Source organism: Epinephelus lanceolatus, chromosome 16, assembly GCF_041903045.1.
Source record: "Epinephelus lanceolatus isolate andai-2023 chromosome 16, ASM4190304v1, whole genome shotgun sequence".
NCBI lineage: Eukaryota > Metazoa > Chordata > Actinopteri > Perciformes > Serranidae > Epinephelus > Epinephelus lanceolatus.
The window spans coordinates 28,174,617-28,187,205 of NC_135749.1; the positions used below are offsets into that span (position 1 = coordinate 28,174,617).

General features: G+C 39.5%; 1 protein-coding gene across 1 annotated transcript; it reads right to left on the bottom strand.

The window, feature by feature from the left end:
* Positions 1–7,182: 7,182 nt before the first annotated feature.
* Positions 7,183–12,156, bottom strand: xkr8.3 (XK related 8, tandem duplicate 3). Its single transcript, XM_033637475.2, has 3 exons — positions 11,577–12,156; positions 10,230–10,417; positions 7,183–9,959 (listed from the first exon to the last, which is right to left on the bottom strand). Exons 1-3 carry the CDS (start codon positions 11,906–11,908, stop codon positions 9,208–9,210), a joined length of 1,272 nt encoding a protein of 423 aa, XP_033493366.1. The 5' UTR covers positions 11,909–12,156; the 3' UTR covers positions 7,183–9,207.
* Between the last annotated feature and the right edge of the window lie 433 nt (positions 12,157–12,589).

Below are 12,589 nucleotides of genomic sequence, written 5' to 3' on the forward strand. Positions count from 1 at the left end.
TGCCTCTGCCAACAAGTCAGGTTGCAGTTCACACATCTGTCCAAACTCCTATAATATAGTAGTGATAGAATATATGTCATGAATTTCCAGTGAGAAACCACCTGAAGCTGCATGTTGGCAAACCCAGTGAGCTTGTGGCGGACTAGAGGAACAGGATACGACACAAAGTCGTAGCTATGACAGTAGAAAGTGCTTCAAATATGGACGTCGCTGCAAAGAAGCTCCAAATTCTAAAACATAGATGCTTCACACACATTTTCAACCTGGCAGCTCAGACAATCAACACGCTCAGCACAGTTTCAGATTAGATTCACCAATTAAGTATCTGACCAAATGTCTCCCCTTCTGTTCCGGAATTATGATGTTGAGTAATGGCCAGAAACGTGTTCATCTGCAGAACATTATGATGTCACAGTGAAGTTGACCTTTGACCTTTTGAATATAAAATTGCCATCACTTCATCCTTTTATCCTGTTAGACATTTGTGTGAAATTTTGTCATAATAAGTGTAGGAATTTTGAAGTTATGGCCATAGATTTTTTGGGGGGCATTTTAGCCTTTAATTGACAGGACAGACAAGTGTGAAGGGGGGAGAGAGAGGGAGTGACATGCAGGAAATGGCCACAGGCTGGAGTCGAACCTGGGCCCCTGCGGCAACAGCCTTGTACATGGGGCGCCTGCTCTATCCACTAAGCCACCAACGCCCCTGACCACCAGATTCTAAGCAATGGATTCCTGATCCATCATTGAATTTTAAAAATTCCCTAAAGGCCTTCTTGCGATACCGTGTTCTTGGAATTGAGATGTACACAAGGTCACTGTGACCTTGACCTTTGACCACCAAAATCTAATTGGTTCATTGTTGAGTCCAAGGATGCCAAATGTGAAGAAATTCCCTGAAACTGCTCTTGAGATATCGGATTCACCAGGATGGACAGACAACTGGAAAACATAGCACCTTGTTCTGATGGCACGCACATGTTACATAAATATTAATTTTTGAGAAATAATCTAAGGATTTTAGCAAGTTATGACCTTTGTCATGTCAATGTATGAATTGTTTCAAGAGATGCACTTACTGTTTTGCAAATGTTAAGGCTGATTCAACAAATATTGCAAAGCGGCTGAGAAAAACTAGTAATTTATATGTTTACTAAGATAGAGCAACTGCCCCGACTGGAAAGCACTTTGGATCAACTCTTTTTTTAATTGTGCACAATACATAAAACTGACTTGACATAAAAATCATACTGAAAGCTGTCACTGTAACAATGACGTGTAAAAAAAAAGCACATATTAAAACACAATAGATTACAACTTTGTAACCACTTTAATAATTGCACATGGCAAATGAGATAAAATATTAACAACCAGCGGTGACCTTGACTTTTAGTTTCAGTCAAGTTTGTTGACAAAAAAGTGAATCTACGACATTTTATGAACATTAACAATGAATTAAAAAGTGTTTAACATATGAAAATAACACGTAAAACAAAAACTTTATTTAATTTTAGGGACACTGCAAAAAGCTTTAAATAGAACATGCTCTGTGTAGAGTAGTAAGGACTGTATGTGTGTAGCACAGTTTACACTGATACTGAAGTAAACAGACATTTGGCACATGTGATATTTAAACAAACTAAACAAACACAGGATGAGCGAGTAAAAGTAACACCAGTGGTTTCGAACTTAAAGCTGACGTCATGAGTTTTTAAATATGTACCAACAATTCCAAGTTGACGTGTAAAGAGTTAACACTTGACTTTAACTTATTTTACACCTTGATGACAATAAAAAAATAGTACCCTATCAAGCGGAGAGTTTATGGTCAAATCTACATTCAGGGTCCTTCAAGTAGGGTACCAGTGGTAGCTGTAGCAACACACACATTTAGATACCCCTCGCTGTCATGGTAAGACCCCAGAAATGCATTTATATTTAGAGATAAACTAGGCTACATATATTGAGGAAAACCATCAGGTCTCTTGCAAAACCCTTATGATGTCCAAAATATTATGATCTTTTTTTTTTAATTCAATACAGATAAAGTATTGTTAATGTTATTATTTATCTTTTACCTTGTTGTCAAAAACAAGTTGGTGTTAGAACAAACCCATTTGGTGTCATATGGTATAGAACAAAAGTTGCCCCCTTATAATACGTACGAATGCACTTTGTGTAAAAACAACAAAATACGATTTGCTTTGGAGAAATGTATCAAATAAATGTGTTCAGTGAGGTAAAATTATTGGTTTTGTCAACGGAGTCTGGTGGCTTTAAAGGGAGCATAGATTAGTATGTTTCAGTTTACCATTGGAAAGAGCTGTCTGACAGTAAAGCAGTGAAAATATTCTAAATATAGCGTACGCTTAAACTGCTATATTTTTTTAGGCAGCTAAAATATGTCTTGTTGCTGCCCCCATCCTCAGCAGTACATTGCTCAGCTTGCGGGTCAGTGCTTCTGCCTGCTTCTCCAAAGTACAAATTTTAAACTAGGAAGAAACCAAAATGACACAAGGAACACAAGGGAGACCAGCAACAAATGCAGACGATCTCACAACTGACAGAAGGAAGGCACACAGACAAAATACACAAGGTAAGGACGTGAACAACGAGGGACAGGTGAAACAAGTCAGGGTGGGGAAGGTACTAATTAAGGTGGTAAAACGCTCTAAGGCAGGTAATGAAGTTGACAATGAAAGGAGAGGATTGAGAATGCACAAAAATCAGTAAACAAGCGAGCAGAGTGGGCTAAACCGTTAACTGAAAGCTATGAAAAATCTTTTAAAATACTTACCTAAATGTACTGGATGAATGGTGAAATAGCTAAAAGTGAAGGATAAAAAGCTAAACTAGTTAGCTAAAAGTTACTTTGCTGGATAAACAGTTGAAACAGGTAACTAAAAGCAATAGTTTAAATAGTTAACTAAAAGTTAAAGGTTGAAAACAGAGTACTGGATGAATGACGAAATAGCTAAAAATAATCAATAAACAGTTGAAAATGTTAGCTAAAGTACCGAATAAATGATGAAATAGCTAAAAAATAATAAACAGTTGAAAATGTTAGCTAAAGTACCAGATAAATGATGAAATAGCTAAAAATAATCAATAAACAGTTGAAAATGTTAGCTAAAGTACTGGAGAAATTATGAAATAGCTAAAAATAATAAACAGTTGAAAATGTTAGCTAAAGTACCGGATATATGATGAAACAGCGAAAAATAATCAATAAACAGTTGAAAATGTTAGCTAAAGTACTGGAGAAATTATGAAGTAGCTAAAAACAATCAATAAACAGTTGAGAGCATTAGCTAAAGTACTGGATAAATGGTGAAATAGCTAAAAATAATCAATATACTGTTGAGAACGTTAGCTGCAGTACTGGATAAATGATGAAATAGCTAAAAACAATAAACAGTTGAAAATGTTAGCTAACATACAAGATAAATGATGAAATGGCTAAAAATAATCAATAAACAAATATAAATAGCCTAAATAGTTCACTGAAAGTAGCTAATAGAAAAAAATTTGAATAGCTAGCTAAAGGTTATGGATAAATAGTGAAATATCTTAAAGTAATGGATTAACAGATGAAATAGTTAATTAAAAATAATGGATAAATAGTTGTGATAGATGGATGGTTCAGATAAATGGTTGAAATAGTTTGCTTAAAGTACATAGCTGGCATATTTAGCAATTAAATATAAATGAAATATAGCTAAAAGTTATGGACAAACCATTGATATATTCATCCTCTGCTAGTCCAAGTATTAGTAGTACAAAATACCAATCTAAACATTGACAATTCAGTTGTATCAAAACATTGTTTTAGTGTTAAATCACACATTCCATGGTGTCGATGGGGTACTTGAGGACAGGGCTAAGAGGTTGTGTCAGACAAAAATTGTTGAGAGCCACTGATATAGGGCACAGAGCAGGTAAAATAAAACAGAGTCAGGATGATTACAAAATGGATCTTGTCTTTATTTTATATATAACAATATATACCAGTGGGTGAAGATGAAGCAGGGCAGCACAGAGGCGAAGAGGGCGAGGGTAGTAAGGCGAGATGAGATGAGGAACAGGTTCCAGAGGAAGAACACTGAGGTGATCACCTGCGGCGGCAGCTTGTCAGGCAGGAGGAAGCCCGGGGTGCGGTAGTGCATGGTCAACCCGAAGGCCATGGCTGAGACTGACCCAATGGTCTTCCCCACTGAGGAGGAGAAGACGAAGAGTGAATGAATAAGGTCCAGACATGACTGCAATGGCAGCTAACTGTAACTCCGGGAGGTCCTGAGAAAACCTGTTTGGTGAAGAGCAGAAAGGAACTATATGTCCTCTCATTGTGTTCAACAGCCTCTAGGAAAGGCAAAGCGTAACCTAGATTTGCATTTTTACTTCAGCACTTTAATCTTAATTCTAATTCAACACTCATGACTGAATTCGTTATTTGATGCCAAATCTAAATAACAATCAGAGACATGAGTCACACACTGCACCTGTCACATGGTCGAGCTTGCCCTGCTGCAGAAAGATAGTGAGCATGAGGACAAGCTGAGGGGTGCTCTGAAAACGTCTCAATGAGCTGCAGCATGCTCAAGTCGGGCCTCAGGTACACTGCTCCAACCTTGTTGTCACGGGTCTTTGGGTAGAAGCTGCGTAAAGAAGTCTCTGCTGCACCTGCGTGCCTGAGCAAACAAATTTGTGGGACAGAGAACATACAGTTAAAACCCTTTTGACAACCAAATATTGAAGATAATAACTAGTTATACCAACTGAGTCATCATCAGATCTTTTACCTAAAGATCTATTATGCGGGATTTTCCGGGAAAAAAACCCTCAACATATTGACACATTCAATCATCATTTATGACCCACTAATGGTGTGTTGTGGTGTATTTACTGCAGAGACTCCACCCCTGCCTGTATTTCTTATTTCGTCTTTTTCCTGTGCTTGGAACATTTGTGGGCATGTATACCCACAGCGCTCAGGTGAGTTCAGGCCTTATAGTGACCAGGTGCCAGACCATAAGCAGAAGCCATTCAAGAGAGGCAACACCAAAAAAAAAAACGCAAATATACCAAGGCCAAACACCATACCAAATTGAATCTGGGGTAAAAGTCTTGCATTCAAAATCTTATTAAGTCTGATTGTGGTAGAGATTGTTGGTATGTGAACTTGACACCCAAAGAAATACACCTCTCCCATCAGTGCTCCTTCAGAAGCTCGGTTTTATCTATAGACTGTATGAATAATGGACATGGCTACCATGGCATCGCTCACTGGTACAGCTACAGTGCAGTATGATAGTGCAGCACAATTATTCCATTCAGATTATTAGTTTACTTTGCATTTCCTGTAAATGGGACTGTTTTCATGAACAAACAGATGAAAGCCACATGTAAAAAGAGAAAACACCTCACTGTCCTGCATATACAGCCATCTTCCCACATAAGCTACAACAGAAGAAAACACAGCCTCACACACTTTGAACACTTAGAGATATTGTAATACACAAGGTTTACACAACCTGCAGAAGATCCCCAATTGGACAACATGAAAAAGCTTGAGCTGGCCCCAGCTCACACATTTCTCAACCGCTGTGTGCCTCTCAAAGTTGACCCTCCCTCAGGGTCCCGTGACATCTTAAAGGCACACTGTCGTAATAACAAATAACAAAATTGTTAAATTCTGGTCTAACGACAACACTGAAATTCTGAGGGGAGCTACTTGTGCACAGACTGGGGCGTTCTGCATGAGTCTGACGTGATTAAAACCAACGAGGTCATTACAGCTTATGTGAACTTCTGTGTGGAAGGAGTTCCCAAAAAGACAATAAAACAGTACCCCAACAACAAGTCCTATATTACTGAGGACATTAAAGACTGTCCGAGTGGAATTACAGTCATTGCAGAAGGAGCTGAAGCAGAAACTCAATGTGGCTAAAAGGAGATAAAAGGAATCCATAGACAATTACTTTAGGGCTAATAACAAAAAGAAAATGTGGGCCACATTATTTATTACAAATATGATTTAGAAAAGGAACCCGTTGTATACTAATGATGAAAGAAAAATGGCAAATGATTTGAATGCTTTTTACGTAAGACTAGTCCATACCCGTAGGTAGCTTTGTCACCTTCTACCTATGCCAATCCTCAATGCCTATGTGCAGTTTCACATAGATTGACCATGTCAGTGAGTAGAAAAACGTGGGACAGACAGAACCTCGCCTACCACAGCCCTTCGGCAACTCTGGAGGGACAATTTGTTTACAATTCAGAATTTGTTTACATTTTGTGCTGCTGAACCACCTTATGGGACAACTTGGATGCTTTATTTTTTTTCTTTCTTAATGCTTTGCAAGGTATCGGATCGCACTCGGTATCGGACTCAGTTTCAAAATAAAGCACTCGGTATCGGATCGGATGCAAAAAAAAAAAATTGTGATCGGGACATCCCTATCTTGTAGTTTTAGTTCTCCTATCAATGGTACCTTTGGCAACAGGAACGGTCCCTTTTCATTCTGGTTACATGTTTAGCACACATTTGCTGAAGACAAAAATTTAGCTTAGACTAGTTGTTAGTCATTACAGACACAGACAGTGCAACAGGTACCAGAGCTCCGCAAAGACATTTTAGAAAATGCTAAGTTGACACAATTAAATATTTGTAAAAAAAAAAAAAAAAAAAAAAAGTATTTGCTAAACTGAAGGCATATTACTTTAGAAAAGAAGCAGCTAGCCACTGGTACTAACCACAGTCTATGGGACTAACTAGCTTACTGCTACTTCCGCTATCTCACTAGAAGTTGCGCACATTATCATGTCTACAGTAGTGTCCTCAGGAATAAGGTGGATACTGACAACATGGCTAAGCATTTTGACTATCTTGTTTGTAAACAATGACACAAGGACTTGTCATTCTGTTGGCATGGACATGAAATATACCAAATCGACTGATAAAAACTGTGTAGATGTGTCATATAAATAAAACTGACTTGACTTGACATACAACTTACATTTAAAGCTGTCACTGTAACAATGAGGCTCCACAGTATTCTCATATTTAAATAGTTATTTTACTGCACAGTATAAGAGACTGAGCAGTAATTCATCATGCAAATCACATAGTGTCTGCAGTCTGCATCACGTGTAAAGAAAGCACAGATTAAAAACAGATAATAGCCTACAAGATTGTAAACACTTTAATAATTGCACATGGCAAATGAGGTAAAATATAAACAACCAACAGTGACTTTTGGTTTCAGAAGAGTCTGTTGGCAAAGAAGTGGATCTACAACACTTTATAAACATTAACACTGAACTGAAAGCAGTTTAACGTGAAAATAAATCATAACACACAAAAACTTGAATCAACTTTTAGGGCACTACAAAAAGATTTGAACAGCACATGCTCCGTGTAGAGTCATAAGGATTGTCTGTGTGTAGCACAGTTTACACTGATAGTGAGGTAAACCGAGACGTTTGGAACATGTGACATTTAAACAAGCTAAACAAACACTGGATGAGCGAACAAAAGTAACACCAGTGGCGTCATGTGTGGCAAATATGTACTTAAATATGTAGTTGACATGTAAAGTATCAACACTTGACTCAAACTTTTTTACAGTATCATCTTGATGAAAACTTCTCCTCCGTCAGCTGGTCTAAAACAGCTGTTTCACACAGTAACAGGACATAGATATTATAACAGGAGCGCTCATGGTTAATTCTACATTCAAAGTCCTTCAAATAGGTTCCAGTAATAGCAGCTGTAACAACCAAACACTCAAAAACAACACATGACTTCAGATACCCAATGCTGACATGTAAAACCTCAGACATCCACTTAAATTAAAAGATTAACTACATAAAGTGGAAAAAAACAGCTCTCTTACCAAAAACCCTTATAATATCCCAAATATTATGTATATAAAGTATTTTTTTTTTGCCTTGTCAGTGTTTTTTTTCTTTGTATATTAAAAAACATCAACATCAGCTAACCCATATGATCTACGGTATGTATGACAAACGTACAAATTGACTCCACGTATAAATGTACTTCAAGCATCATCATGAAACACAATTTGTTTTGTAGAGAATGTATCAAATAAAGCTAACACTTCACTTTCTTGGTTTAGAAATGAGCGTATCAAATTATCCCCAGTTTCAAGTTGAGACATCTGACAATGTATGATTATATACAGTGGCAGCTGTCCCTTTAGTATCTATGCTGGTATTGGCAAGGTTGCAGGTCAGTTTTTCCAGGAACTTCTTATATGACAATATATGTTCTGATGTTTGATGTATGTGAAAAGGATTTTATCCATATTGTCTTAGTTTCAAGTACGGTTTGTGAGCCTGCATTTTGGTTCAAATTACACTGAGCACTAGGGATGGGAATCGAGAACTGGGTCCAATTGAAAACCATGTCCAAACTGTCCTATCCGTTGGAATGGTATGCCTCTGAGCTTATTGGTTCTGGCATTTTTCTCTGACATTTGCACTTTGCAAAACAATGACATAAACTCCTGCTTCTACACCGATGGAAACTTGCAACAAGGAGTCATAGCCATAGAGGAAAATATGGTCCAAAGCGTGGCCTCACTTCACAAAGAAAGATGACAACAGTGCTGCTTGTATGTCCGTACAGTGATCATTTCAAGTAAGGATGGAAACACCTGCAATATGCTGAAACATCTCACGACGCAACATGCACTTCATTTCCAGGAATGCCATGTATTTGGCACTCCACACAGGTGCTACTGCTTCCCAACTGAGCAGCATGTCAGTTACTGAGGGTAAATATCTAAGTACATTATAACGACAGTGGCGTCACACAGGCCGGTTTAGCAGATTCTTTCTTTGACTAAAACAGCCTGGATGAAAACAAATGCTGTGCAAATATTCTCTCATTTAATCTATGTTGTGTTCAGACTCAGAGATAATAAAACTGTTGCACTGTGATGCTGAAAACCTGTGAAACACACACAAGAAAGACCCAAAATCAAAAAACAGAATCGACAAAGATTTGAACTGATAAGCAATATCGATAATGGCACTGGTATCAATAAAATCTTATCAATTCCCATCACAACTGAGCACCAGGTGACTCTGCAGCACAAATAAGAGACAGTCTAGAGAGACTGTTGATTTCAGTCACTACCAAACAAGTCCACAGCTGGCCATGACACAAAAAGTAAGACATCACAGATGTGACGACTCTGCTCCATTCGCGCTATCAGTGTTTCTAATAACTGCTTGCTCTAAATAAAAGTGAGCAGCATGGCAGGCCATCCGTTTGTTGAGGAGGTGGGAGGACAGGGTGCCGTCCTGGATGGTAGTGTCTTTAAAGGACACTTCTGCATCGGGCAGATCATCAGGCAGTCCTGGATCCCTCGACGGGGGCCTCCACAGCTTGGGGTGGAAGCAACAGTAGTAAAGGGATTTGAAAAACAGTCCCAGGAGGTAGATGAAAGGTAGAGCAATGAGCAGAGCGAGGGCGTACGACTCAGTCTGGACAGGGTCCCTGTAAAACCACCAAGTCGCCAGCAGGATTCCTCCATCAGTGGTGATGAAAGAATGGTAGATGATGCTCCTGCCTCTGGTCTGACCCTCTGCTACGTTAAACCAGCTGAAGTACCAAATAAGCCCTACGGTGGCCCGGTAGAGCCACTCACCCCCGGTGCTGTCCATGAAGTCTGTCCCCTGTCGCCAGGCCCACGTCACAAAGACAGGCCACAACATCAGAAAGTGGATAGCAATATACCAGGACAGGACTGAGGCAAAGAGGGCGAGGGCCGCAACACGCGGGGCGATGAGCAGCAGGTTCCACAGGAAGTAGATTAAAGAGGAACACCAGCCCTGCTTGGCCTTGTCTGGGAGGAAGGAGCGCAGAGAGCGGTGGTAATCCACCACCATCCAGGCTATGGAAGTAGTTGATGCAGCAATGCTAACAACTGCAAAAAACAGAAGATAAACCTTGAGTTAGCAACCAAGAGGAAGTGAACACACATTTGTTGTGTTTGTTGACTTACCACAACCCAGAAAGAGTATTTTTACAACCTAAGCTAGATCACTAACTTTGACTCACACATCATAACATGAACACCTGAACTTCACCTCTCCTATTATAATAACATGTATATAATATACACAAAATAATATCCTCAGCTGTAAGAGTTTGCTTTTTTGTGGGATGGAAGTAAATCAAACTGAAGAGAACTCACACTGAACCGTCCTGGCTTTGTTTGTGTGCAGCATGACGTAGATCATCAGGGTGAGCTGAGGAGCACTCTCACAGAACGTCTCGATAAGCCGGAGCATGCTGAGGTCATGTGTCAGGTAAACGGCGTACTCTGACCCTTCCTCTTTCCGCCACCACACCCTGAAGCCTTGTCGTATGGCAAAGATGTGCCTATGTGGATGAATATATATCAGAGAAGGGCTGTTAGAGTGTGTGACACATAGATGGTGAGAAAAGGGCATCACATACCAAACTCATGCAACTACATGTACTCATTTAAGGGTGAATAGAAGCAGTCTGGCATGATGCATCAAGTGTCTTCAACAGCACTGACTCATATTTTGAGCTCTTCATTCCTCATTAACTCACTATTGGTGCATTTTAAGCATTCAGCTCTCTTCTGAGACACTGGTTTTACTAGCTGACACACCTGACATTTTCATTCATGGTCACAGCACCTGTCAAATGTTATTACCTACCTGCTTGCCTGAACTTCTGAGAAACACTCCTGCAACAAATGTGTTTGTGTCTGGGGAGCATGATTCCAGTTTGGTCAAGATTTAAGTGTGTTTGCATCACACATGCAGGGCGTCTGATTTCATGTAACCTGCTGCTGAAACACTTCATACATACTGAGTAACCACCATCAGTCAGACTATAGTCACTACTAAATAGGTGTAAGCTGTTCAATTCCATATACAGTGTATACACAAACAAACAGTTGAAGTTTTAACCAGCCAACCCAGTGATTAGCAGGAATAACTCTGAGTTATTTTAACACTAAATGGATTTAATACCAGACAAATACTGGTAAAATATGTAAGTAGCTGCTAGATTTGCTTTACTCACCAACAAAGCAAAAAAAATGTAATTTTTGGAGTTCACCAGACACAGTGGCAGGTAGAGTTAGTTAATTTCCAGTCACTTGTTCCTCGGTATTTCCATTTTATGCTACTTTTACTTAGAGGCACATATTTGTTTTTTCTTCACTACATTTATTTGACAGCTTTACTTACTGGTTACACTGCAGATTCAGATTATCAGTACAAACCATAAATTAAGTGATAAATTATGATGTAACACTATAGACTGGGATGCCTGCCAGTCTATGAATTAATGAAAAGTAGCCCAAACTTTACCAGCTGCAACATAAATGCATCAATAACTATAATCCAGTGATATAAAAAACATATATTATTATTAAATGGACTAAAACTGCTTATAATACTTCTGTACATTTGCTTAAGTAACAATGGAATACTTTCATACTACAGTATTTCTACTTTTATTAAGTAAAGGATATGAGTTGTTCTTCCACCACTGACCCTACCTGCAGAGGAAGCCCAGCTGCAGCACATGCAGCACGCAGGACAGCTTGACTCGGTCCCCGAACAGGACGGTTCCTCCCTCGGTCTGAACGCTGAACCCCGGCAGCTCTCGGTCATACTTGAACCAGAACCAACTGAACATCTGGACCACGATAGACGACAGCACCATGAGGCCGACCAGCACCCCGAACCAGAACAGGTCCCCGCGGCAGTAAAACTCGGTGGCCACCCACACGTCCGAGCCCCAGTCCACCAGGAAGGTACATACTCCGACCACAGAGAAGACGAAGTCGATCCACGAGTACTTTGAAAAAGTCGCGCGCTCCATCACCATGTTTTGTCACCGACCTGTTGCTGCTGGTAAGCTAACAGTCGGCTAACGTCCTGTACCGTTATTTCCCTCCCAAAGCGACTTCACATTCTTCAACCCATTGAAAACAAAAGTTGCAAACTCTTAAATATCTAAGCGACAAATTGAACTCAGTCAAAGAGCGCACATTAAAACGTTGAAGGCATTATTTCAGAAAGACAACTGTGTACAGAAAGTAACCGGTACAAGGAGAGCAGCTGGTGTGTTTGTAATGATGCCTGTCTGGGTAGTTATTAGCCCCGCCCACCGCGGCTCATATGTGTAGAGGCAGGTCATACAGTCCGGGATGTAAAGGTTTTAACTTTTAAAGGCCACATACGGTTAGTCGATTAATTGTATCGTCTTTTTTAACTTTATTTTTATTAGTGCTTTCAGGTTGAAGGAAAAAGAAGAAAAGAAAGAAAACACATAAACAGGGTTTGGGGAATAGAGGTTGGTAGGAACCACACAATGGTACAGAACAGTCAATAGGTTACATCCCTAGTGTATATGGTCCATTTTTCCAATATCTTATGTATTGGTCAAATCGTAGTCTTAAAGAAAAAGTAAGTTTCTCCATCCAGTGGATTTCGTTATTGCAATCCAGTTGTCCTTTAAAGGGGCGCTTGCCTGTAGCCATCTCAGTGTAATGGCTTTCTTGCTCGG

Bases quoted from the DNA above. Each gene is read 5' to 3' on its own strand.
- xkr8.3 (XM_033637475.2), bottom strand. From the start codon at position 11,908: ATGGTGATGGAGCGCGCGACTTTTTCAAAGTACTCGTGGATCGACTTC. The intron at 10,418-11,576 runs GTAGGGTCAGTG...TCATCCACATAG, and splicing joins CAGCTGGGCTTCCTCTGCAG to GCACATCTTTGCCATACGAC. The intron at 9,960-10,229 runs GTGAGTTCTCTT...TGTTTTTTGCAG, and splicing joins CAAAGCCAGGACGGTTCAGT to TTGTTAGCATTGCTGCATCA.